We start from the raw sequence: 24,835 nt of genomic DNA on the forward strand, positions 1-24,835 counted from the left end.
TGTCTGCGTTTTATTTTATTTTATTTTATTTTATTTTTGAAAAGGTGCACTGTGGGCCTAAAACAGAGGCCTGGGTGGTCAAGGGACGCCTTGAGCCCCCCCTCCCCTTCTGAGTTTCTTGTCGATAACAAGGCTTACCTGAGAGTCCCACCAGCAAGACATGTCTAAATCTAAAAATAACTGTTTGGTGAAAACATTCATTTGAGCTCATGTTTTTTGTGTTAAGTGTATCTGATTGAGTCCAATTTTCTTGTTATATGTCAATGTCTGATTATTTAAAAGTCTCCGTTTCTCTGTCTTGTTCGTGTTACATATTTTTCCTTGTCCAGTTTTGTCTTTAAAATTGGTACCATTTCTAAGTATGGATCCTTATGGTTTTTCTGTGCGTACTCAAGCACACATCCTTGTTATTTATTTGAACATTTCTGGGCCTAGCATGGCCGCTCCCCCATGTCTGCAGTTGTAACAAGCCCTGGAAAAATAAATTCCAGCTAAGTTGCCTTGCAAAAAGTTTTGTTTTGAACCTGGTTCTCACCTGTAAGAGTAAAATTCGCAAAACTCTCTTGACACAAACTTCCGGAAAATGAACGGCCGATATTAATTTTGCGTGCTTTATGATCTTTGAGTATGAATGTGTGTGAATGAGTGAGTGAACATGTTCAAGGTTAAATTACCAGCATGCTGTATAAAACAATGGATAAATTTATACTTAAACACAAAGACAATTGGGTAAATCTAAGCTTAAAACTTCAAGAAAAATATTAGGTTTGAATGTTTTACAATGTCTCAAAGGATTATTACATTGGTTTAAAGAGAAATTGGTAAAAAAATACTTTTTTAAAGACCCGGAAAAAAAGAAAAAAAAATCTGGTTTTGTAATACTTAGAGCTGTTTACATTGTAAACATTGTATCCTGTTTAACCCAGAGGTATTAGGGAATTTGGGATTTATTACCTTTAAAGTTTGGAGACATGTATTAGAGATTTAAATGTAAAATTGTTCATTAATGTCAGAAACTTTGCCTATCTCTCTTTTCTTGCAGACTGACACTGGAAGTCTGATGATAACTTTTGGTGCATTGATGTTTGTAATTCTTGCATTAGGGAAAAACTGTTATTTGAGTTTAAACTGTTGATGGAGTTCTAGGCAGTAATAATCTAAACTGCAGAATAATACAAAAAGTCTCTTCAAAGGCAAAGGGAGTGACCTGGGCCCTAGGGGGCCTGGAGGCAAAGGGAATTCCTTCAGCCTTAAAGGTTTTTCAAATGCAAATAAAGACCAAAGTGTTAAGAGTTTAAGTTAAAAAGTGTAAAAGTTTTAAAGAAAAGTAGAAATGGTTTCTGAACAAAATTAAAAGTAAAGTTGTCCTAAAGTTTTGTTTCTAAAAAAGGAAACAAGGAAAATTAGGACTATCAAAATGGTTGCTTAATTGCTATTTCAGCTTACTCTAGTAAATTACTTTATAGCAATCTCCAGCAGGCCCATGGAGAAGGACAGCAGATCCTCATTCAGATGTAAGTTTGGCCCTCACCAAGTTCCAGGTAGGATAATGCTTGGAGACTATTTCTAGTTGACCACCTTGTTGCTTCTAATTGGAGTAAAGTGGCCTTTTGTAGGACTCATTGATCTGAAAGCCGCAGCTTTGAGCCTGCCCGGGCAAAGCAAAGTCCCTGTGAGACTGTGGTGTCTAATCTGCCAGCAGAATGCTGGGACAGAGTTGCTTTGGAGCTTGAAGTGGCAGAGTGCTAGCTCTGAGCTGAAAAGCTGGGGGGAAGCACTCAAGCACCAAGCTCGGGACTCATAGTGGTAGGGTGCTAGCCTTGAGCTGGAGAGCTGAGAGACAGTGCCCAGGCCCGGAGTTCAAGTACAACAACCAACAAAGTGAAATGCCAATGGCATGTTTATCCCTGTGTGGAGAGACACTACTGGGACATGAAAGCCGCTGCTTGGATGGCAGAGATGGTGTCAGATCTTAGTCACTTGTGCTTGGCCAATCAAATTAATCAGAGCTGGGAGGTCATAGAATAGTTTGTAAGCATGCCTTACTAATGCCCGTGCCTTTCATAACTGGGCAGGAACTTGTCAATCTTCTGTGATAGTGGGTAGTTTAAAGTCCTAATTGAGCGAAATTTTTATTTTTTTTTTGACACCAGCCATAAATTCAGGAAAAGTTTGTGGATCTGAGGCTTGTGTCTCTATTAATCTGTTTAGATCTGACAACTGAAGCATTGTTAAGGTTGCAGAAATTTAGTTCCCCAGACAATCAAGAAAAAGCCTTTGCAAATGGGTGCTATGTAAGCTACACTATTGTAGCCAAAGATGGTTTGTGCAGTTGTTAAATGTTAAATATGATCTCTAGTTTGGAGTAAATTATTGTTCCTAATATCTAATCCTTGCAACCCCTTGATAAAACAGGCTAGGCTTCTTAAGGTCCCTAGTCAAGCACAGAGACAACGCCCCTGAGTCAGCTTGAAGAAGTCACAGAAGCTGAATCTCCGCCCATCAATCCCCGTTAGAGAAGGGACCAAAGTCATTTTTGGAAAATGTGACAGGATAAATTAGAGGTATAGAAAAGAGTAAAAATTGCACTTGTGTTTTTTTAAAATAAAAACCGGAGATATGTTGGGAGTCAGAGTGGAATCAAACTGTACCTTGATTTGCATCAGACAATGGCTTTATTGTCTTATTGTTTTCTGGCCTTATTCTGTTTAAATGACATGAGATTTACCATATGAATGTAACACCTGGAAGTTCCCTGGGTCTCAGGGAGGGAAGAAGCTGGAGTGGAAAATAAACACGGCAGTCTTTACCTGGACTGCAGACATCCCAGACCCGGTGTGTCTGTCTCTCTTCTATTTCTTCCTAGTCCTTGCCCCCTATTTCAGGAACCCCAATCTGCGAACCCTGGTTTGCTGCCGGCTGGCCCCGTCACACCCCTATAGACTCCACAGACCCCATAAATTCTAGAGCTATTTATTCCGTTTTTGTGACACAGTCAGCCCCAGATATTAGACAAAAATTGCAAAAGTTAGAAGAGTTTCCTGGTATGAATCTAACATGGTTATTAGAAATTTCCCAAACAGTGTTTGATAACAGGGACACCCCCACTGAAAGCCAGGAGAAGCAAATGGCCTGAGGTCTGGCAGTAACAATAAGGAAAATGGAAAATAAACCCAACCCAGAGTCGCAAAGTGGAGGAAACTAAATAACAACACCAGTGCCCCCCAAAGAAGACTCAAGAATGAAGAGAAAAAAATCCTTAGTGTGCAGAAAAAGACTAGATCAGGACTCCATTCGTATGAGGCTCCCCCTCCCCTTAGCCCAAAATAATTCTTCAAATTGGGGGCCACCCAGTGGATTTTTTTGGTGGACTCAAGGGACAACTAGGAAAGCCATTGCTTGCTTGCTCATGAACTTCAGAAAGAACTTTGGATTTGGGGGACATTTTTCCATTACCCATTCCTTTTTAGTAATTCCTGAATGCCCTTGTACTCTGTCGGGTTGGGATCTCCTTAGGAAATCCCAGGCTACTGTTTCTTTTGAGGAAGACTGAGCAGTTAAAGCAGCTCCACTGCAGGTTTGAGTTCCTTTGACTTGTCCCTTGTCAGACAAGTATTTGTCTGCAAGGGGAGGAGTCAGCAACTTATCTCAGGGAACTACAATGGTATCCACCTGTGTGAGCTGAGACCAACTCTCCAGGACTGGCGTAACACCGGGCACTAGTGGTGGTGCAGATGACAGCAGATGCCACTCCATCCTGTTCTTCACTTCTACACAGTTCTGGACTTACTGGATGCCTTCTTCAGCATTCCTCCAGCTCCCGTCCGTCAGCCTATTTTTACTTTTGAATCCCTGTAGCAGGATTCTTTGATCAATTAACCTTGACCAGACTCTCCCAAGGCTTCAAAAATTCTCCTGCCCCATTTGATGAAGCATTGAATCAGGACTTGACTGGTGCCATTGGAGCCACCCCGAATGCACCCTGTCCCAATATATGGATAATTTACTCCTGGCCACTGAGGTGGAAGCCCAATGCCAGGCTGCCACTGAGACCTCCTGGACACCTTCCAGACCCTTGATTATCGTGTCTTTGCCAAGAAAGCTCAGGTCTGTGTGCCAACTGTAACTTATCTGAGATATCTCCTCCAACGAGGTAAACAGGCCTTATCAAAAAGCCATATTGAAGCCATCACTAAAATTCCATTGTCTGAGACCAAGAACAGGTAGGTGAATTCTTGGGAGCTGTGGGGAATTACCACTTGTGAATTCCAGGCTTTGTAGAAATTGCCAAGTCCCTATATTCAAGCACAGGGGAAAATCAAGCCTTAGCCTGGACAGACGTTTAGTAGCAAGCTTTCCAAGTAACCGGCTCTTCATTCCAGCCCTCGCCCTGGCTCTGCTTGATAACATGAAGCCTTTCCATTTGTTTGTCCATGAGGCAAAAGGGAGTCCTAACCCAGATTTTAGGACTTTGGAACAGGACAGTAGCCTAATGTCAGAAAGGCTAGACCATGTAGATGAATGAAGTGGTTACCAAATGGATGAGTAAACAAATACATTCATTAGCATATCAATTGGTTTTTAAAATATAAAGTTTTCTGGCATATGCAGGAAGCTGAGGTGGCTGATTCTATGAAGGATATGGATCTGGGTAGAAGTTGTTCAGGGGCCAGGAGTTTGGCCTAGTGGTAGAGTGCTTGCCTAGAATGCATGAAGACTAGGGTTTGATTCCTCAGTACCACATACATAGAAAAAGTCAGAAATGGTGCTGTGGCTCAAGTGGTAGAGCTCTAGCCTTGAGAAAGCCCAAGGATAGTGCTCAGGCCCTGACTTCAGTCCCCAGGACTGGCAAAAAAAAAGTTTTTTCAGCTTAAAGCTTGACAACAAGATTCTGATAGCTTTCTTCTTCCAACCTCAAACAGAACCAGAATCTCTGAGGGCTGGGATGAAACTCAGTGGCAAAGTGCTTGCCTAACAAGTGCAAGATCCTGGATTCGATCCCCAGTACCAAAAAAGAAAAGAAAAAAAAAAACAAAAACAAAACAACAACAAAAACAAAAAAAAAACAGAATCTTTGAGACCCCAATGCACCACCTTGAGAGGAACTAGAGAAAGAGAGATGAGTTTAGCCACTAGGAAGCAAAGAAGCAGAAGTTTCTAGAAATTTATAATCTGTATTTGTTTTTGCTCTGACACACACACACACACACACACACACACACACACACACACACACACATATATATCAAGCAGTCCAAACACACAAATTCTAAGTCAATAAACAGAAGCTACTCTTCTCTCACCATTCTGATGCAACATCAAACTCCAGGGACCCTTAATAAAGACATCCTACCAAAGTTCAGAGATCTGAGACCCTTGGTGTACAAGAGAGCTGACCAAAGTATAGACCATGGCATTTCAGAGTAACAGAAAGTAGCCACCACCTCCCAAGATCTGTTGTCACAGAATTTAATTACTTGTTGCATCCGCACTGTCAGAATCATCCTGTGGGTAAAAGAAAAAGCACCTGTAGTCTCTATACAGAGTAAGCATTTGTCTTGGTTTCCTTTTTGTAAATATAAACCACACTTCTTAGGAAGCTTAAAATGAAAAAAAAAAAAACCAAGTAGATATTTGTGTGTATGGACACAGAGATTCTGGAGCTTGAATTCAAGGCCTGGGTGCTGTCCCTGAGCTTTTTTACTCAAGGTTAGCATTTTATCACTTAATTGTTAATTGGGTTAACTGGAGATAATGTTTCTGCCCAGGCAGGCTTCAAACCAGGCTCCTGAAATCTCATTTTCCTTCATAGATAGGATTACTGGCATAAGCCACTGGTACCCAGCCCTACTGTTTTTTGTTATAGGTGGTGGTCTGGGGCTTAAACTAAGGGCCTGGGCACTGCTCAAAGCTAGTGCTCTACCACCTAAGCCACAGCTCTACTTACAGCTTTTTTGGTGGTTAGTGGGAAATAAAAGTCTCATGGACTTTACTGGCCAGACTGATTTTGAACCATGGTCCTTAGATCTCAACCTCCTGAGTAGCTAGGATTACAGGTGTGAGCCACCAGTCTTGGGTCTAGTGTGCTATGTTTAAAGCTGGTGCATGTGGCTCCCACTTATAATCCTAGCTACTCAGAAGGCTGAGATTCAAGAATCAAAGTTCAAGGCCAACCTAAGCAGGAAAGTCCAGGAGACTCTTATCTCCAATTAACCACCAGGAAAATGACATTGTGGCTAAAATGGTAGAGTGCTAGCCTTGAGAAAAATAGCTGAGGGACAGACAGAAAAAAGAAACTGAGGAAGCAGAATGCTGATGGCTCACACTTGTAGTCTGTTACTCAAAAGGCTGAAATTGGAGAAGCACAGTTCAAAGCTAGTCTAGGCAAATAAATCTTAGATACTCATAACTCCAATTAGCTAGCAAAAAAAATATGAAAGTGGAGGTTTGTGTGAAAAAGTCAAACAAGCATGCAAGGCCCTGAGGTCAAGTCCCCAGTACTTGCACAACAACACATAAATAAAAGAAATTGGTGTATGAGCAAAAGCATTACTCACATCTAGGTCATCCATGGCAGGGGGCGGTTTCTTGGTGTTGACCTTCTGTAAAAGCTAGTGGAAAGAGAAAGTAGTCAAAGGAGAAAGAGGAATAATAATAATAATAATAATAATAATAATAATAATAACAACAACAACAATGCTCCTGTCCATGTAGGTGGCTCATGCCTATAACCCTAGTTACTCAGGAGCTTGACACTTGAGGATTGAGGTTTCCAAGTCAGCTTAGGCAATAAAGTTCATGTGACACTTATCCCCAGTTAACCAGGAAAAAAAAAAAAGCACAGAGAGTTTGGCCTAGTGGTAGAGTGCTCGCCTAGCATGTGTGAAGACCCGGGTTCCATTCCTTGGTACCACATACATAGAAAAGCCAGAAGTGGTGCTGTGGCTCATGTGGTAGAGCCTTGAAGAAAGTGCAAAGACAGTGCTCAGGCCCTGAGTTCAAGTCCCACAGCTCGAAAAAAAAAAAGGAAAAAAGAATTGCAGAGTAGTGGGAAGAGGTTTTGCCAATTTTTTTTTCCTCCCTGGCATTATGCTATGTGACTAGCAAGTGAATCGTTGACGTCAATAATATTCATTCCTCTAACCTCTACTAAGTAAACACTACGTGAAATATGTAAGTACATAGTAGCAGCACTGATAAGCAGCTGGCCTAGGGAGCCTGATGCCAATCCTTCAGACACAAGAATGACCAAGATGGCAGCATATGGTAGTATAACTTACCTCTGCATAATGTTCTACTTGAGCCAGCTCTACCTCTTCATCCCCTTCCCAGTCTCTCCAATTATCATAGTCCACAGATAGCCACACTGGCTGTAAGAGGAAGCAGAAAAGCATAGGAAAAAAATAAAAGAGAAAGAGAAATAAGAGTGCCGGCCGCAGTGGCTCACTCCTGTAATCCTAGCTACTCAGGAGGCTGAGATCTGAGGATCAAGGTTCAAAGCCAGCACAGGCACAAAAGGACCTGAGACTCATATCTCCAATTAACCTAGAAAATGGGAAGTAGGGCTTGGCTCAAGGGTAGGGCAGTAGCCTTGAGCTGAAGAGCTCAGGGGCAGTGCCCAGGCCAAGCCCCATGACCCACAGAAAAAGAAAAAAAGAAACAAGAGTGTATAGAAGCATAGAATAGTGCATTTAAGAGAAAGGGTCAGTGGGGTAAAGGTCTCCTACAATACCTTCTTTTTTTGTGGTGGGGGGGTGCTTGAACTCAAAGCAAGGGTGTTGTCCCTGAATTATTAGTTGAGCCACAGCACCATTTCTGGCTTTTCTGTTTTTGTTGTACTGATGAATCAAATCCAGAGCTTCATATGTGCTAGGCAAGCACTCTACCACTAAGCCATATTCCCAGCCTCTCACAGCACCCTCTTGACCAAACCCTCTCCCACTTTGCCACATCATCACTGAATCCACAAATATTTACTAGGAGCCTGTTAGGCACAAAAAATAATGCTAGTAATAAGGGTCTAGAAGGTCTGTCCTCTAGCAGCAGACAGACTACAGAGAACATATCTGCAAAAACCACTATCACAGAAAGTGACGCTGTGGCTAAAAGTGGTAGCATGCTAGCCTTGAAGTGAGGAGCTCAGGTACAGTACCCGGGTCCAGAGTTCAAGCCCCGTGACCAACCAACCAACCAAAAAACAAAATAACTACTATTACAAAGTATTATTGGAGTCAACCAAATAAGACATTCAAACTGTATTCCCTGACTCCAGGGAATGCAAGCCATTGAGACCCATATTCTAATGTTCCCATATTCATATAAAGAAGACATTATTCATGCATTTATTTAACAGATTATTTTTAGGAGTAGTGAGTTTTGCCAGTACTGGGCTTGAACTCAGTCTTATGCTCTCACTAGACCTCTCCACTTAAGGTTAGCACTATATCACACCTCCACTTCTTGCTTTTTTTTGGTGGTTATTTGGAGATAAGAGGTTCATTAACTTTCTATCTGGGCTGGTTTTGAACCAGGATCCTCAGATATCGGCCCCCTAAGTAACTAGGATTATAGGCATGAGCCATCAGCACTGCTCAGCAAATGCAGCAACTAATCAAAACTTGTAAATGTCATTGTGACTGTGGGAAGACTGGTAAAACATAAGTTGATCAGCAGGTGGTCAACATTCAACCTTTAGGGAGAAGAAGGTACTAAGTGTGTGTGTATGTGTGTGTGTGTATGTGTATGTGTGTGTGTATGTGTGTGTATGTGTGTGTATGTGTGTATGTGTGTGTATGTGTGTGTGTGTGTGTGTGTGTGTGTGTGTTGCTGAGGATTGAACCCAGATCCTGTTCATACTAAGCAAGCTCTCTACCACAGTCACAATCCTAGGCACACAGTCCTTCCTGGGACTTGAACTCTGGGCCTGTGCTCTGTCCCTGAGCTTTTATGCTCAAGGCTGGTGCCCTATCATTTGAGCCACAGATCCACTTCTGACTTTTTGTTGGTTCATTAGAGATAAGAATCTCATGGATTGTCCTGCCAGGACTAGCTTTGAACAGTGATTTTTCAGATCTTAGTAGCCTCTTGAAGAGCTATGATTACAGGTGTAAACCACCAGTGCCCAGTTTAGAATGTCAAGTAGAAGAGAAATAAATGTATGTTTTAGATAGACCATATTAGGGTTAATACAGTGTAACTGAGAATGGGGCAGAAAATATACAACAAACCTCTCAACAAAGTTGAGTAGTTATGCCAGTACTGGAAGCTGAGGCAGAAAGATGTGAATTTGAGGCCAGGCTAGGTTACATAATCAACTGTCTCAAAAACAAAACAAATAGATCAAAACAAAGTGGTACCACCGGGTGCTCAGATGTGGTGGCTCATGCCTGTAATCCTAGTTACTCAGGAGGCTAAGATCTGAGAATCAAGGTTTAAAACCAGCCCGGGTACAAAAGGACCTGAGACTCTTATTTCCAATTAACCTCTAGAAAAACAGGAAGTGGGGCTGTGGCTCAAGGGTCGGGTGGTAGCCTTGAGCTGAAGGCTCAGAGACAATACCCAGGCCCAGGGGTAGGACAGTAGCCTTGAGCTGAAGAGCTCAGGGACAGTGTCCAGGCCCAGTACAAGTCCACACGAAAAAAGAAATAATAATATGGGGCCGGGAATTTGGTCTAGTGGTAAGAGTGCTTGCCTAGCATGCATAAAGACCTAGGTTTGATTCCTCAGTACCACATACATTGGGGGGAATAAAGGATGAAAGTGGTGTTGTGGCTCAAGTGGTAGAGTACTATTCTTGAGAAAGGACAGTGCTCAGGCCTTGAATTCAAGCCCCAGGACTGGCAAAAAAGAAAGAAAAAAGAATAATATGTCATTTGCAGGGAAATAGAACAAATCAATTAAGCGAGGTAAAGAAAAACTCAGAGAGACAAAGGCACAAGTTTTCTTTCCTATGCGGAAGCTAGATCTATTTTAAAATACTCTGGGACATGCTAAATTTCATAAGACTCTAGACATACATACAGTGTGAGATCAAAGGATGATCATTCTTAGGAGAGGAACACAAAGGCACAATGCCTCTGTGCCTCTGATCATATAAAATAGTATTTATCGAAATGAATTCCAGGAAATACAAAGGTTTTTTTCTTTTCTTTTTGTCTTATGTAATCATTTATCAATCTTTGTGGGGTTAAGGATGGACATAGAAATGGAGGGGCAAAGAGTTAATAAATGCAACAGTATTTTTCACTGGATGCTATGTTGAAAATAAATTTGTAGGACCAGGAGTTTGGCTAGTGGTAGAGTGCTTGCCTAGCACGCATCAAGCCCTGGGTTTGATTCCTCAGTACCATACGCATAGAAAAAGCCAGAAGTGTATGTGAATTAATGCACCTTCTATCTGGCAAATATCATGTAACCCTTTTACTAATTACAATAAAAAAATGCAAAAAAAAAAAAAGAAAAAGCCAGAAGTGGTGCTGTGGCTTAAGTGGTAGAGGTCTAGCCTTGAGAAAGCCCAAGGACAGTGCTCAGGCCCTGAGTTCAAGCCCCAGGACTGGCAAAACAAACAAACAAACAAATTTGTAGGCTGGGATGGGAGGGAAGATCCAACACAATGCCTGAATGCATGCATAGAGAACACAAGAAGGAAGCCACTCCTCACACATTCACCTTGATATCCTCCTTGGTGAGCCGAGGCCAGGCCACTTTCTCTTTCCATTTCCTCACAAAGCAAGTGATAGAACGGCCAGAGCGTTTATCCTGGGAGTCCTGCCAGATACAGAACCTCATTCTTAGGGCCTGAGGTTTGGAATGAATCTTTGGTTTCCCTAGGCTGACACTTGTCGTCCAGACACCAATTACTGCAGGTGTCCACTCTCACCTTGGAATTCACCTTGGCATAGAACTCAATCTCATTGTACAGCTCCACTCCATCACCATTCTTGCAGCTGAGGAGACAATGATGTGGAGGAGATGCAGGGGACTGGGGAGAGGAGAAGCTAGGTCCTGTGGAGGGGAAGACATTACCTGAACACGATACGGTGGTCCTCCAGGAGCACGCGGACATCAGTGCTGTCCTCAACGCAAAACTCCATGAACACATACTTGGGCCTGTCGTACCACAGGGTCTTGGCGTGTTGCCTGAAGGGGAGTGGAGATGGAGCTTCACAGGAGTGAGCAAGGGGAAACTGAGGGCGTGGGGAAAGGGGACAATCAAGGGGCTTTGGGTGGTACTACAGTCTTGTCAATGTGGAGCTAAAGGAGAAAAGAGTAGAAGAATGTGTGGACTCTGGTGAGGTGGAAACCTGGGCAGAATCGAGAGAGTGCTAGACTAGACTAGACGAGTTGGGAAGTTGAGAGGCACGGTCTTGTCACACCACCCTCACCTCCCCACAGAGTCCTGGGAGCTTGGGATCCCACAGAACTCAGGGCTCCCCTGAGGCCTCGCAGATCCTGGACTGCCTGGGACAAATCTTGGTGCAGGGAATCTCCAGGGGAAAGGGCAGGGAGAGAGATCGGTGCTCCGGGCCCCCGGAAACTCACCGAGCCATAGCGGGTCCAGCTGCCCAGTGCATGTTGGAGTCTCAGGAGGGGGACTCTATCTTTAGATCCCGGGGACGCCCCCAACAGCTGTCTCTCCTTATATGGTCAGGGTAATGGTTGCGAGGCAAGGACACGCGGCTCGAGTTCTACTACCCACCAGAGGGACCCCGAGAGAGCTGAATTCCTCAGCCTTTCCCTTCCTGGGTCTCCAAAACCCCAGAGCTCAGGGAGAGCCTAGTCACCAGCTAGAACTAGGACAAGAGCTGCCATTGACTCTGCCCACAGGGGATCACTTGTCTTCGCCCTCCTTCACCTGCTTCTCCACCTGCTTGGTATCTAAATTACAATAGTGCATTATTATTATTATTATTATTATTATTAAAGTTCTGGAGCAAATGAAATCTCCCAGGTTTCTCCCGACTTTAACACTGCGAGCTCCGCCCCTTTCCCCGCCCGCCCAAGACTCCGCCCCCTTTCCCGCCCACCCGCTGCTCCGCCCCCTTCCCCACCCCGAGGCTCCGCCCCTGCCCGCCCACTCTAGGCTCCGCCCCCTTCCCGCGGCTCGGCCTGGGCGCCGTTGCCATGGCAGCAAAGGGGCGCAGCTGACGTGCGCCGGCGCTTCCGGGAAGATGGCGGCCGTGGAAGCAGCTGTGGAACCCGTCACGGTGGTGGCGAACGTACGGCCGAAGACGAAGGGCGAAGAGGAGGAGGAAGAGGAAGAGGAGTCGCTGCCCCCTTGCGAGGCGGTCCGCTGGGCCCCGGTGGGGGCGGTGGCGGAGGCCGGGCCCGGGGCGGCTGCGTTTTCGGAAGACACCGTCGCCCACGATCCCGTCGCGACCCCGGGGTCCCCTCCGGCCTCGCCCGGCCAGACGCTGCGGCGGCTGAGGGCCGAGCGGCGGCGGCTAGACTCGGCCCTGCTCGCGCTGTCCTCGCACTTCGCGCAGGTGCAGTTCCGCCTGCGCCAGGTGGTGCGCGGGGCGCCGGCGGAGCAGCAGCGCCTCCTGCGCGAGCTGGAAGACTTCGCCTTCCGCGGCTGCCCTCACGTCCTGGGTTACGAGGGGCCCGAGGACCCCGCGGGCGAGGAGGACGCGGGGCAGCGCGGGGACCGGCCGCGGCCGCGGGGCGACCATCAGGTGAGTGGCTGAGGCGAGATGGGGATTCGTGGCGCGGGGCGGAGCGGGGATCGGAGAGGCGCTGACCTGACTCGACGACTCGATGTGGGGACGTGGATCCTGAGCGCGCGAGCAAAGGAACCGGCTGCCAGGAGCAGCGCCGCCACTGCCCGTCCGACCCACACCTGAGAACGCGTCCCTGCTGAGCAGTGGTGTGGCGTGAACCCAGTGACTTAATTACCTACGCTGATGGGGCACTTCTGACCCCGAGGAGTGAAAAGAGTGTGGGCACTTAAAAAAACAACAAAACTTTACACTGTCGTATCTTGGTGAGAAGCTTTGGTGCGTGGAGTTATCTAGTAAATCCTTTCTCATTTTATTCGCCACCTTGAAGAAGTTGTACAAAGGGGTTTCAATTCATCGTGTCAGTTGATGCCACCCTTTCCTATCCAATCACAAGAAACTCAGCTCTTTTTTTTTTTTTTTTTTTTTTTTGCCAGTCCTGGGGCTTGAACGCAGGACCTGAGCACTGTCTTTGGGCTTCCTCAAGGCTAGAGCTCTACCACTTGAGCCACAGCACCACTTCTAGCTTCTTTTATGCATATGGTACCGAGGAATCGAACCCAGGTCTTCATGCATGCTAGGCAGACACACTACCACTAGGCCAAATTCCCAGCCCAAGAAGCACAGCTCTTGACTGTATGAACTAACATTAATGTGTTCAAAGTTTGAGGTCCTTTGGTAATTGACAAGATGCATTCTATTGCTGGCTTCAAGAAACAGTGAAGTTATGTACACCACACCAAGGGAATGGTGTCTTTAACCAAGTGTTTAATCTCTGGAAACGCACAGATATAGGTACTTGCTGGAGATGTTGGGACACTGCCCTTTCACTTTTTTGGGGGGGGAGGGTCAAGGCTTGGTGGCTGTCTCCCTTGGGCTCTTCAAGTCTAACACTTTGAGCCACAGTGCCACTTCTGGTTTTTCTGTTGGTTAATTGGAGATAAGAATCTCGTGGACTTTATACTGCCCAGTCTGGCTTTGAACTGTAATTCTCAGATCTCACCCTTCTGAGCAGCTAGGATCACAGGCATCAGCCACCAGCACCCCGCTCTCTTTCACCTTTCCATCCTACAAGTTACAATCCACATACAACTTCCTTCCCACTAAAATTAGTTGTAGTCAAGGACATTTATCAGTAGCAGATACTGGTTTGTGTATTTTAACCTGAGTTCTTTCCGTTGAGATCTTATGTGTACTGTTCCACCCTTCTCTCCACATACCCACAATCTCCTTGGCACAAGGTCTAGCTTCCTCAAATTCCCAGACTTAAAGACAAGAAAAGATGTAATTAACTCCTGAGAAAAGATACAAATAGGAGGCTGGGAATATGACTTATTGGTAGAGTGCGTACCTAGCATGCATGAAGCCTTAGGTTGGATTCCTCAGTACCATATAAACAGAAAAGACCAGAAGGGGTGCTCAAGTGGTAAAGTGCTAACCTTAAGCAAAAAGAAGCTCAGAGACAATACCTAGGCTTTGAGTTCAAGCCCCAGGCTGGCCAAAAAAAAAAAAAGATATCTTCTAGCCAGGCTTTTCAGAAGTGAACAGCACCAGAGGTTCTGTGTAGATATTGCACACTCTCTTCATTGTTGTCACTTTCACAGTATAACAAGTCAGGTGTAATGGGATAGGGCTGTAATCCCTGCACCCAGGAAGCTGAGGATCTCAACTTGGAGGCCAGCGTGGGCTACACTGTATAAAGAGACCCTGTCTCAAAGAATAAAAAAAGATTTAAAAGTATTGTTTGATCTGTCTTAAGAAGCAGCTAGACTGTTGGGCACATACACTGACAGGAAAACAGGATGGGAAATATTTTTTAATCAAATGATTTCCATTTTACCAGTTCTAGTTTTTTTTTTTTTTTTTTTTTTTTTTTGCCAGTCCTGGGCTTGAGCTCAGGGCCTGAGCACTGTCCTTGGACTTTCTCAAGGCTATAACTCTACCACTTGAGCCTCAGCACCACTTCCGGCTTTTTTCTATGTATGTGGTACTGAGGAATCGAACCCGGGTCTTCATGCATGCTAGGCAAGCACTTTAACCACTAGGCCAAACTCCCGGCCCCCAGTTCTAGTTTTATCTCAGTTCATACTATTATTTTCTGCCTTGCACCAGAACTTTTTTTTTTTTTTAATCTTTTTTTTTTTTGCCAGTCCTGGGCTTGAGCTCAGGGCCTGAGCACTGTCCTTGGGTTTTCTCAAGGCTAGAGCTCTACCACTTGAGCCTCAGCACCACTTCCAGCTTTTTTCTATGTATGTGGTACTGAGGAATCGAACCCAGGTCTTCATGCATGCTAGGCAAGCACTTTAACCACTAGGCCAAACTCCTGGCCCTTTTTTTTTTTTTTTTTTGGTGGGTCATGGGGCTTGAACTCAGCTTGGATGCTGTCCCTGAGCTCTTCAGCTCAAGGCTACTGCCTACCCTTGAGCCAAGCCCCACTTCTCATTTTCTAGAGGTTAATTGGAGATAAGAGTCTCAGGTCCTTTTGTGCTTGGGCTGGCTTTGAACCTTAATCCTCAGATCTCAGCCTCCTGAGTAGCTAGGATTATAGGTTTGCAACAGAACTTTCTGTTCTCTGTTACTAATTTGTTTGTCCACACTCTGGTAAATACCATACTATAGTTACCACCACAGGTTGCAGAATTTGCAGTCTGGATTTATGGCTAGTGTCTTTCTTCTTGGCTTCATAAAGTGGGAATGTGAGAGAAACTAAGATTATTTTTCCCTGGTTCTTTCTCCCTGGGCTAGTTAAACTTACTCCATCAGAGTTCATTAGTTGGACTTTGTCACTGTACCTAAAATAATTCAGTAATGTATGGCAGACATACTGAAATATCATCCAGTGCCAGGTGCAATGCTAGACATTGTGGTTCATAGACAAAGCTCTTGTCCTAAAGAAGCTCATAGAAGCCGGGCCCAGTGGCTCTTGCCTGTAATCCTAGCTTACTAGGAGGCTAAGATCTAAGGATTGCAGTTCAAAGCCAGCCTGGGCTCTAAAGTCGGAGAGACTCTTATCTCCGGTTAATCTCTAGAAAAAGGGAAGAGGGGCTGTGGCTCCAGGGGTAGGATCTTGTAGCCTTGTGCTGAAGAGTTCAGGAACAATGCCCAGGCCCAGAGTTCAAATCCTACCACTGACCAGGAAAAAAAGAAAAGAAAAGAAAAAAAATTAAAGGGTTGGATAGCAGTATCCAAAGTTGATTTCATACTGAACAAAGCTAATTTATGAGAATTACATTCTAAATAATGGAACAAAAATTTAATTTGTTGTCTTTTATTTGTTCTCTCTCATATCTTTCTCTTGGAGCTGTTGGTAAGTATCATATTAAAGTTAAATTCAATACCTTATGGACTTCTAGTGGAAAATGCAGCCTTGCACTTAAATGAGTTACTGATTATGCATCTCTGTGTATGTGGATATGTGTTGTACAGTTTTACTATTTTACTTGTTACTACATTTTACTATTATTGGTTTTTTTTTTTTTTTGCCAGTCCTGGGCTTGAGCTCAGGGCATGAGCCCTGTCCTTGGACTTTCTCAAGGCTAGAGCTCTACCACTTGAGCCTCAGCACCACTTCCGGCTTTTTTCTTTATATGTGGTACCGAGGAATCGAACCCTGGTCTTCGTGCATGCTACCACGAGGCCAAACTCCCGGCCCCTATTATTGTTGTTTTGGACAGCGTCTCAGTGTGTACCTCAGGGCAGCATTAAAACTCTGGATCCTCATACCCTCAGTTTCCCAAGTGGTGTGATTGTAGCACGTACCACCACACCTACTTGCGTATTGGTTTTTGAGTGAAGAAGAGTAAAAAGAGGCTGGGAATGTAGCTTAGTGGTAAAGGGCTTGCCAAGTATGCATGAAGCCCTGGGCTCCATTCCTCAGCATCACATAAACAGAAAAAGCTGAAAGTGGCGTTGTGGCTCAAGTGGTAGACTAGTAGCCTTGAGCAAAAGAAGCTCAGGGACAGTTCCCAGGCCCTGAGTTCAAGCCCCAGGACTGAGGGAGGGGCAAAGAGGGACAAAAAGAAGAGCAAAAAGAGCCAGGCACCAGTGGCTTGTTCCTATAATCCTAACTACTCAGGAGGCTGAGAGCTGAGGATTTTGGTTCAAAGCTAGCCCAGGTAGGAAAGTGTGTGTGTGGGGGGGGTGTGGGTGTATGCACGCATGCGTGTGTCTCTGTGTCTTTGTCTTTGCTAGTCCTAGGGCTTGAACTCAGGGTCTGGGCATTATCTCTGAATTTTTTTTTGTTTTTGGCTCAAGGCTATATTGTACAACACTATTTCATGTTTTTTAGTAGTTTATTGAGGATAAGAGTTTCCTGGGCTTTCCTGGCTGGCTTGAGGATAAGAGTTTTCCTGGGCTTTTCCTGGCTGGCTTTGAACTGCAAACCTCATATCTCAGCCTCCTGGATAGCTGGGATTACATTCATGAATCACAGATGCACAGCCCCAAAAATACCAGGAGTGAAACTGTAGCTCAGTTGTTAGAGAGCTAGCCTCTAGCAAAGAGCTCAGGGACAGGGCCCAGATCCTCCAGGGACCAGCCAAGGAAAAAAAAAAAAAAAAAAAAAGCTGGGCTTCAGTGGCTGAAACCTGTAATCCTCAGCTATTCAGAATGCTGAGATCTGAAGATTGCAGTTCAGAGCCAGTCCAGGCAAGAAGAGTCCACGAGACTTATCTCCCAATCACAAAAAGTCAGATGAAAGGGCCAGGAGTTTAGCCTAGTGCTTGCCAAAGCATGCACAAAGCCCTAGGTTCAATTTCCCAGTACCACATGCTCAGAAAAAACCAGAAGTGGTGCAGTGGCTCAAATGGCAGAGCACTAGCCTTGAGCAAGTGTCCAAAGAGAGTGCCCAGGCCATGAGGTCAACCCCTAAGACTGGCAAAAAAAAAAAAAAGTCAAAAGTGAAGCTGTGGCTCAAGTGGTAGAGTACTACTAGCCTTGAGCAAAAGAATTCAAGCCCCAGAACTGGCACAAAAGTAGCAACCGATGTCTTAATGGTATGTTGGCAAGACCAGCCTGTGTTATACAATACGACTCTTCCCCCGTCTCCACTCCTGGTTGTAGGGCTTAGACTCTGGGCCTGGGCACTGCCCTGAGCTCTTCAGGTCCAGGCTACCACCCTACCCCTTGAGCCACAGCCCCAATTCCCATTTTCTAGTAGTTAATTGGAGGTAAGAGTCTCATGGACTTTAGTGCCTGGGCTGGCTTTAAACTATGATCCTCAGATCTCAGCCTTCTGAGTAGCTAGGATTACAGGTGTGAACCACTGTGCTGGCCAGACTCTTTCAAAATAAGTAAATAAAAAGCTTGAAATCAGGGCCTCATACTCTCACTTGGCTTCTTTACTTAGGACTGGTATTCTTACCATGTGAGACATGCTCCCAGTTAAAGCTTTTTTTTTTTTTGGTCGTGGGGCTTGAATTCTGGGCCCTGAGCTCAAGGCTACTGCACTACCCCTAGAGCCACAGCCCCACTTCCAGTTTTCTGGTGGTTAATTGGAGATAAGAATCCCTTGTTCTTTAGTGCCCAGGCTGGCTTTGAACCTCAATTCTCAGATCTCAGCCTCCTGAGTAGCCACCACACCTGACTTTGTTAAAGCTTTTTACTAGTTAACTGGAGATCAGTCTCAAGGACTTTTCTTCCCTGGCTAGTTCTGAACTTTGGTACTTAGATCTCAGCCTTTTGAGTAGTTATGGTAATAGGCATGAGTCACCAGCACCCAGCTTCTTTGTTCTTTTGTTAGTCCTGGGTATTGAACCTTGCCTTTTTCATGCCATTTCAGTATTCCAGCATTGAACTATATGCACAGCCTGACCCACGTATTTTCTCATCTTAGAGTGAGCAGGAAAAACAGGAGCGTCTGGAAACCCAAAGAGAGAAGCAGAAGGAACTAATCCTGCAGCTCAAGACCCAGCTAGATGATCTGGAAACATTTGCCTATCAGGAGGGCAGTTATGACTCCTTGCCACAATCCGTGGTCTTGGAAAGACAGCGGGTAAGCAGACCTCAGAGGCAGCTTCACCACTTGGCAAGGTTAGCTTGCCCCTGTTAGTGTTCTGGGACATTGTGTCCCAGTTTAGTTCTCCCATGACCTTTGTTGGGAATTCCTACTGGTCCACATCATTAGTAGCTTTCATTATTATCTAGAAAAAAAATTAAAAAAATCTTTATTCAAACATAGAACACTCAGGTTATCCACATTCCAAATTGTTCCTAATAGTGTCACTTGAAAGTTTTGGCTGTATTTGACTTGATATTTTATGGAGCAAGAATGAATAAGGATTAGAAATTAGAAGCCATCTGTAGTCTCTTGGAAGCTTCTAGAAAAACTTAAATGTGAGGCTTTTGGATCATCAGACTCTTCGGATTATTTTCACTGTTCTGATGAGTGAAAGCTGACTAAAAAATTTACAGTGAGTGCGAGGAGCCACTTCTACTATAGGAACTGAGGAACTGAAGATTGTTATGACTTCAATTAAAGCAGGGGTTTTGTGTCCCTGCCCTTTTTTTTTTTTTTTTCTGCCAGTCCTAGGGCTTGAAATCAGGGCCTGAGAATTGTCCTTGGGCTTTCTCAAGACTAGAGCTATTCCAGCTTTTACTATGTATATGATACTGAGGAATCAAACCCAGGTCTTTGTGCATGATAGGCAAGCACTCTGCCACTAGGCCAAACTCCTGGCCTGTATCCTTGCTTTGATGGGTAGTTGTATATCATTTTCTCACAACTGCAGAGGTCTCTGGTTTTCCTTCCCCATTTAAGCACAGAGACCTTGAAATTCTCCCTAATCCTCTCCTTGAAAATTCCAAAGAATATATTTATTTCTGTGGATTTGGTAGGTGATCATAGATGAACTTATAAAAAAATTGGACATGAATCTGAATGAGGACATCAGTTCCCTGTCTACTGAAGAGCTCCGGCAACGCGTGGATGCAGCAGTGGCTCAAATTGTCAACCCAGCCCGAGTGAAAGAACAGCTGGTTGAGCAACTGAAAACTCAGATTCGAGATCTTGAGATGTTCATCAGTTTCATCCAAGGTCAGAGGAGGGGATGGGAACGCAATTGGATGGATATAATTCTATTTTGAGTACTGATACCTAAAGGTGCCAGTTCTCAGTTCTCAATATACTCTTTTTTTTTTCTTTTTCTTTTTTTTTGCCAGTCCTGGGGCTTGAACTCAGGGCCTGAGCACTGTCCTTGGGCTTTCTCAAGGTTAGCACTTTACCACTTGAGCCACAGCACCACTTTTGGCTTTTTCTGTGTATGTAGTACCAAGAAATCAAACCCAGGTCTTCATGTAAGCATTCTAGGTCAAACTCCTGGCCCCTCAATATATGCTTTTTAAAAGACTGGGACAGCTGGGTATCAGTGGCTCATTGCTGTAATCTTAGCTAGTCAGGAGGCTGAGAAGGCTGGGAATGTGGCTTAGTGGTAGAGTATTTGCCTAGCATATATGAAGCCCTGGGTTTCATTCCTCAGTACCATATACACAGAAAAATCCAGAAATAGTGCTGTGGCTCCATTGGCAGAGTGCTAGCCTTGAGCAAAAAGAAGCTCAGGGACAGTGTCTAAGCCTGAGCACTTTCCTAGGACACTTTTTGCTCAAGGCTAGTGCTCTACCACTTGAGCCATAGCACCACTTCTGGCTTTTTCTGTGTATATGGTACTGAGGAATCGAACCCAGGGCTTCATGCATGCTAGGCCAGCATTCTACCTCTAGGCCAGACTCCCAGCCCACAAGAAGTTTTTTTTTAAGTGTTTCTTTGTACTTGTGATTGTAGATGAAGTAGGAAGCCCCTTGCAGACAGGAGGTGGACACTGTGAGTGCAAGACTGATGGGAAGACAGGAAATGGCTCTACCAGCACAGGCAGTAGCCGGCTACCTCCAGGAAACAGCAAAAGTAAGTAAACTTCCAGAATTGGTAAGTCTATACAGAAAGTACATTAGTGTAGCCAGGTGTGGTGGCACATATCTATAATCCCAACACTTGGGAAACTAAGCAGCTTGAGCGTTTTGAAGCTGTTCTGGGCTATATAATTAGACCTTATAGCAAAAAGACCCCCCCCCTTAAAAAAAAAAAAAGGCACCAATGGCTTAGTCCTCTAATTCTAGTTACTTAGGAGGGTGAGATCCAGAGGATCGTGGTTCAAAGCCAGCTGGTGACTTACTAAAATATACCTCTTTGTTATTGTGGCCCCTTGCTGATGAGTCGTTGTCTTATAAACAGTGAAGGCAGAAGATGTGAAGAGAGTCCGGGAGACAGGACTCCACCTGATGCGGCGAGCACTGGCTGTGCTCCAGATCTTTGCCGTTAGCCAGTTTGGTTGTGCCACAGGCCAGATTCCTCAAACCCTGTGGCAAAGGGGTCAGGCTGACAGAGACTACTCTCCCCTACTGAAGAGGCTAGAGGTATCCGTAGACAGAGTGAAGCAGCTAGCCCTGAGACACCAGTCCCATGACCACGTCATCACTTCTGCCAGCCTTCAGGATCTATCTCTGGGAGGCAAGGACGAGCTGACCATGGTGGTGCGGAAGGAGCTAACCATGGCTGTAAGAGACCTGCTGGCCCATGGACTGTATGCTTCCTCCCCTGGGATGAGCCTTGTCATGGCTCCCATTGCCTGTTTGCTGCCAGCCTTCTCCTCTGCCCCTGAGACCATGCACCCCTGGGAGCTCTTTGTAAAGTACTACCATGCTAAGAATGGTCGCGCTTATGTGGAATCCCCATCTCAGAAGCTCTCGCAGTCCTTCGCCCTGCCTGTTACGGGTGGCACTGTTGTGACCCCCAAACAGAGCCTACTGACGGCTATCCACACGGTGCTGACGGAGCATGACCCTTTCAAGCGCAGTGCAGACTCCGAGCTGAAGGCCTTGGTGTGCATGGCACTGAATGAACAGCGTCTTGTGTCCTGGGTGAACCTCATCTGCAAGTCTGGGTCCCTCATCGAGCCCCACTACCAGCCCTGGAGCTATATGGCCCACACAGGCTTTGAGAGTGCCCTCAACCTGCTCAGTCGCCTCAGCAGCCTCAAGTTTAGTCTCCCTGTAGACTTGGCTGTGCGCCAGCTCAAGAACATAAAGGATGCCTTTTGATGAGAATGCCCTGGCCTTCGAAACCTTGCTCTGTAGACAGAGGTGTGCCAGTGTTCTAGAGGAAGCCAAGAGGGTCAGGGAAAGGGTCAAGAACACTTTTTTACTTTTTTTTTTTTTTTTTTTTTTTTGTCATGGGGCTTAAACTCTGGGCCTACGTGCTGTCCCTGAGTGCTTCAGCTCAAGGCTACCATCTTACCGCTTGAGCCACAGCACCACTTCTGGTTTTCTGGTTGTTAATTGGAGAAAAGAGTCTCTTGGAATTAGGCCCAAGCTGGCTTTGAACCAGGACCCTCAGATCTCAGCCTTCTGAGTAGGATTACAGGCATGAGCCACCAGTGCCCGGCGAGAACATTTTTTATCCATCTTGCTTAGGTGATCAGACAAATGGGTACAAAATTTCTTTTCCTAGCCTTGAGCAAAATGTGTCCAAAGACCGTGCCTAGGCCCCTGAGTTCAAGCCCCAGGACTGGCAAAAAAAAAAAAATCAGAAGCAGGAGGATCTTGACTTTCAAATCTAACTTGAGTTACATAATGAGTTCAAGGCCAGCCTGAGCTACATAATAAGATTCTGTCTCAAAAATACAAAAAAAAAAAAAAAAAAATTAGGCCAGGCAGGAAAGCCCATGAGACTCTTTAACTACCAAAAAAAGCTGGATCAAATGGTAGAGCAGTAGCTCAAAAACAGTGCAACAGTGCTCAAGCTCTGAGTTCACGACCAAGGCCAGTACAAAAAAAATTGTGTGTGTGTGTGTGTGTGTGTGTGTGTGTGTGTGTGTATAATGCATTCAAGATTTACTTCTCAAGAGAACTTTCCCATTCTAGGACATACAGTAACGCATTCTCATAGCCAGCAGCAATGTTGCCCAGGTTTGCCGGGCCAGTTGTTCAGGAGGCTGGGCAGTGGAGGGAGTCTGATCTTGGAGTTGAGTCCTGCAGCAGGGATGGGAACAAGAGTAAATCACTACTTCAGAGCTGGCCCCAATGTTTCACTGTCAGTCGGACTACAGAGCTGTGTATATTGGTCTGCAGGTGTCATCAGACAGGGTGGGTACTGCTCTAGACTGATGGAATTTCCCATCACTCCCAACACAGTGAATTCTGCATTGTTTTCATGAATTAAACTGCCACTTGCACTTTGTTCCTGCACTATTATGTTGTACATGTTAACTTAATTTTTTTCAACAATGTGTTACATACTTAAGCCATATTATTGAGATTTAATTAGAATTAATTCAATTTCCCTGTGAAACAAGGGGCTGGGAATGTAACTTACAGAGCACTTGGCTAGCATGCTTGAAGCCCTGAATTCCATCCTTACCACAAGGGGGGAAAATGATAAATGTAAGAAGTTGTAAAAATTGATATTCTTGTGATTCTTAATAAATCTTAGTATTTTGTGTAACTTCTTTGCAAAGCCAGAGAGCCCTTCTACTATGGTTTATAATTCTGTCTGGTCTTACCAGCATGTCTGATTTAAATCAACATTTCTTTAGGAACTGTCTGTCCAGGCACCCAGTGGTTCACACCTGTAATCCTACTCTGAGATCTAAGATTGTGGGCAAAGCTAGCCTGGGCAAGAAAGTTCATAAGATTCAACTCAATAACCACCGGGAAACTGGAAGTGGCACTGTGGCTCAAAGTGGTAGAGCACTAGCTTTGAGCTAAAGAGCTCAGAGACAGTATCTAGGCCCTGAGTTCAAGCCCCATGACTAACAAAAGAAAAAGACACTTATCTTCAGTTCGCCACCAAAATCAGAAAGTAGAACTGTGGCTCTAGTCTTGGAGTCCTAGCCTTGAGCATAAAGCTCAGCACACACACAGAACTGCTTCCTTGCTGCCTTGGATCAACTTGGATTTAGTGGTGATGGGGGTTTTCGGTGTGTTTATTGTTGTTTCTGCCTGATCAAACTAGTTCTCTGGACATTTTCATCCCTTCCTCCCAGATCTGTAATCTCCTCCCACACCTTGGAAGGCTGACCTGAGATCTAATTGAACTATAACCCAGGCTGGAAAGACTGAGGCTTATCTTTAAAGCTGGAAGTGGAGCTGTAGCTCAAATGGAGCTGTAGCTGTTGCAAAATAAGAGAAAGAGACAGCACCCAGGCCTGAGGTCAAGCCCAAGAACTGGCTACTGTAGCAACAAATTTTTTTTTTCTGAAATAATGCCTACTTAGGCATTTAATTTTTATGTGAAACTAAGAATTTCATAGAAAAGGAATGCACTTTCAATAGACTACAGTGAGAATGATCATGACTTACCACTGTTCATGCTTTCATTGAAGTATAAGCAGCTTGGAGTATTGAATGCTTCTGAGACCAGGCTATAGGACAATCACTCACTCTCCCAGAGGTGGAGCTTGCTAAATTTCATTTGACCTCTAGGCCTGGATTTACTAGCAAGGATAGGTAAGTTAAATATCTGTGTTTTAAGAACCATTCTTTACAGCCGAGCTTGGTGGCTCACACCTATAGTCCTAGCTACTCAGGAGGCTGAGGATCGTGGTTCAAAGCCAGCCTGGGCACTAAAGTCTGAAACTTCAATTAACCACCAGAAAACTGGAAGTGGTGCCGAAACTGGTGCCCTATCAGGGGTAGGGCGGTAACCTTGAGCTGAAGAGCTCAGGAACAGTGCCCAGGCCCAGAGTTCATGCCCCACAACCCAGGGGGGGGGGGGAGGGAAGTGGGGAAGAAAATCTATTCTTTGATTCATCTTAAGCTGAAGTTAATCCTTATGGATGTTCAGATCTTTCTCCTGAGAATCTAGGGCCCAGGCTAGCCTAAACTTAGGACCTTCTTGCCTCAACTTCCCACATATGCACTACCACTTGGCTTCTATGTTCTTAGGGCTACATATCATATCATGGACATCTTGATATAGATGTATGAGAAGTTGATGTACAGCCACCAGGCCTGAGTGTCGGCCCCATATAAGGACTCCACAGGGGTAGGTGGTGACCACGCTTAAGAGCTCAATAGTGAGGTTGTCATGAGCTGAGTGCATGTTGGGAGCCAAGGAAGCTGCATTGAAG

General features: G+C 45.0%; 2 protein-coding genes across 7 annotated transcripts; one reads left to right on the forward strand and one right to left on the reverse strand.

Annotated features, from left to right (window-relative positions):
* Positions 1 to 3,711: 3,711 nt before the first annotated feature.
* On the reverse strand, positions 3,712 to 12,230 carry Ptges3l (prostaglandin E synthase 3 like). 6 transcript variants are annotated; one of them, XM_090350945.1, is made up of 8 exons: positions 12,149 to 12,230; positions 11,542 to 11,877; positions 11,026 to 11,139; positions 10,880 to 10,946; positions 10,669 to 10,767; positions 7,281 to 7,370; positions 6,558 to 6,611; positions 3,712 to 3,852 (listed from the first exon to the last, which is right to left on the reverse strand). In XM_090350945.1, the coding sequence occupies exons 2-8, from the start codon at positions 11,571 to 11,573 to the stop codon at positions 3,787 to 3,789; spliced, it is 522 nt and encodes a 173-aa protein (XP_090207071.1). In that variant the 5' UTR covers positions 11,574 to 11,877; positions 12,149 to 12,230; the 3' UTR covers positions 3,712 to 3,786. The 6 variants fall into 6 exon arrangements, with proteins under 6 accessions (XP_090207071.1, XP_090207073.1, XP_090207072.1 ...); XM_090350947.1 differs by lacking the exon at positions 12,149 to 12,230 and having other exon boundaries at positions 11,542 to 11,637; positions 11,784 to 11,983; XM_090350946.1 differs by lacking the exon at positions 12,149 to 12,230 and having other exon boundaries at positions 11,542 to 11,687; positions 11,784 to 11,983.
* Positions 12,134 to 23,208, forward strand: Rundc1 (RUN domain containing 1). Its single transcript, XM_090350942.1, has 5 exons — positions 12,134 to 12,674; positions 18,550 to 18,708; positions 19,551 to 19,749; positions 20,494 to 20,613; positions 20,941 to 23,208. Exons 1-5 carry the CDS (start codon positions 12,171 to 12,173, stop codon positions 21,804 to 21,806), a joined length of 1,848 nt encoding a protein of 615 aa, XP_090207068.1. The 5' UTR covers positions 12,134 to 12,170; the 3' UTR covers positions 21,807 to 23,208.
* Positions 23,209 to 24,835: the final 1,627 nt, after the last annotated feature.

Source organism: Megascapheus bottae, chromosome 17 (assembly GCF_031878675.1).
Source record: "Megascapheus bottae isolate mThoBot1 chromosome 17, mThoBot2.hap1, whole genome shotgun sequence".
NCBI lineage: Eukaryota > Metazoa > Chordata > Mammalia > Rodentia > Geomyidae > Megascapheus > Megascapheus bottae.

Excerpts from the sequence above, each read along its gene's own strand:
- Ptges3l (XM_090350945.1), bottom strand. The coding sequence starts at position 11,573 with ATGCACTGGGCAGCTGGACCCGCTATGGCTCG. Across the intron at positions 10,947-11,025 it reads GACCACCGTATCGTGTTCAG|CTGCAAGAATGGTGATGGAG; the intron begins GTAATGTCTTCC and ends TTGTCTCCTCAG. Across the intron at positions 7,371-10,668 it reads TCACCAAGGAGGATATCAAG|CCAGTGTGGCTATCTGTGGA; the intron begins GTGAATGTGTGA and ends TTCCTCTTACAG.
- Rundc1 (XM_090350942.1), top strand. The coding sequence starts at position 12,171 with ATGGCGGCCGTGGAAGCAGCTGTGGAACCCGTCACGGTGGTGGCGAAC. Across the intron at positions 12,675-18,549 it reads GGCCGCGGGGCGACCATCAG|AGTGAGCAGGAAAAACAGGA; the intron begins GTGAGTGGCTGA and ends TTCTCATCTTAG. Across the intron at positions 18,709-19,550 it reads TGGTCTTGGAAAGACAGCGG|GTGATCATAGATGAACTTAT; the intron begins GTAAGCAGACCT and ends TGGATTTGGTAG.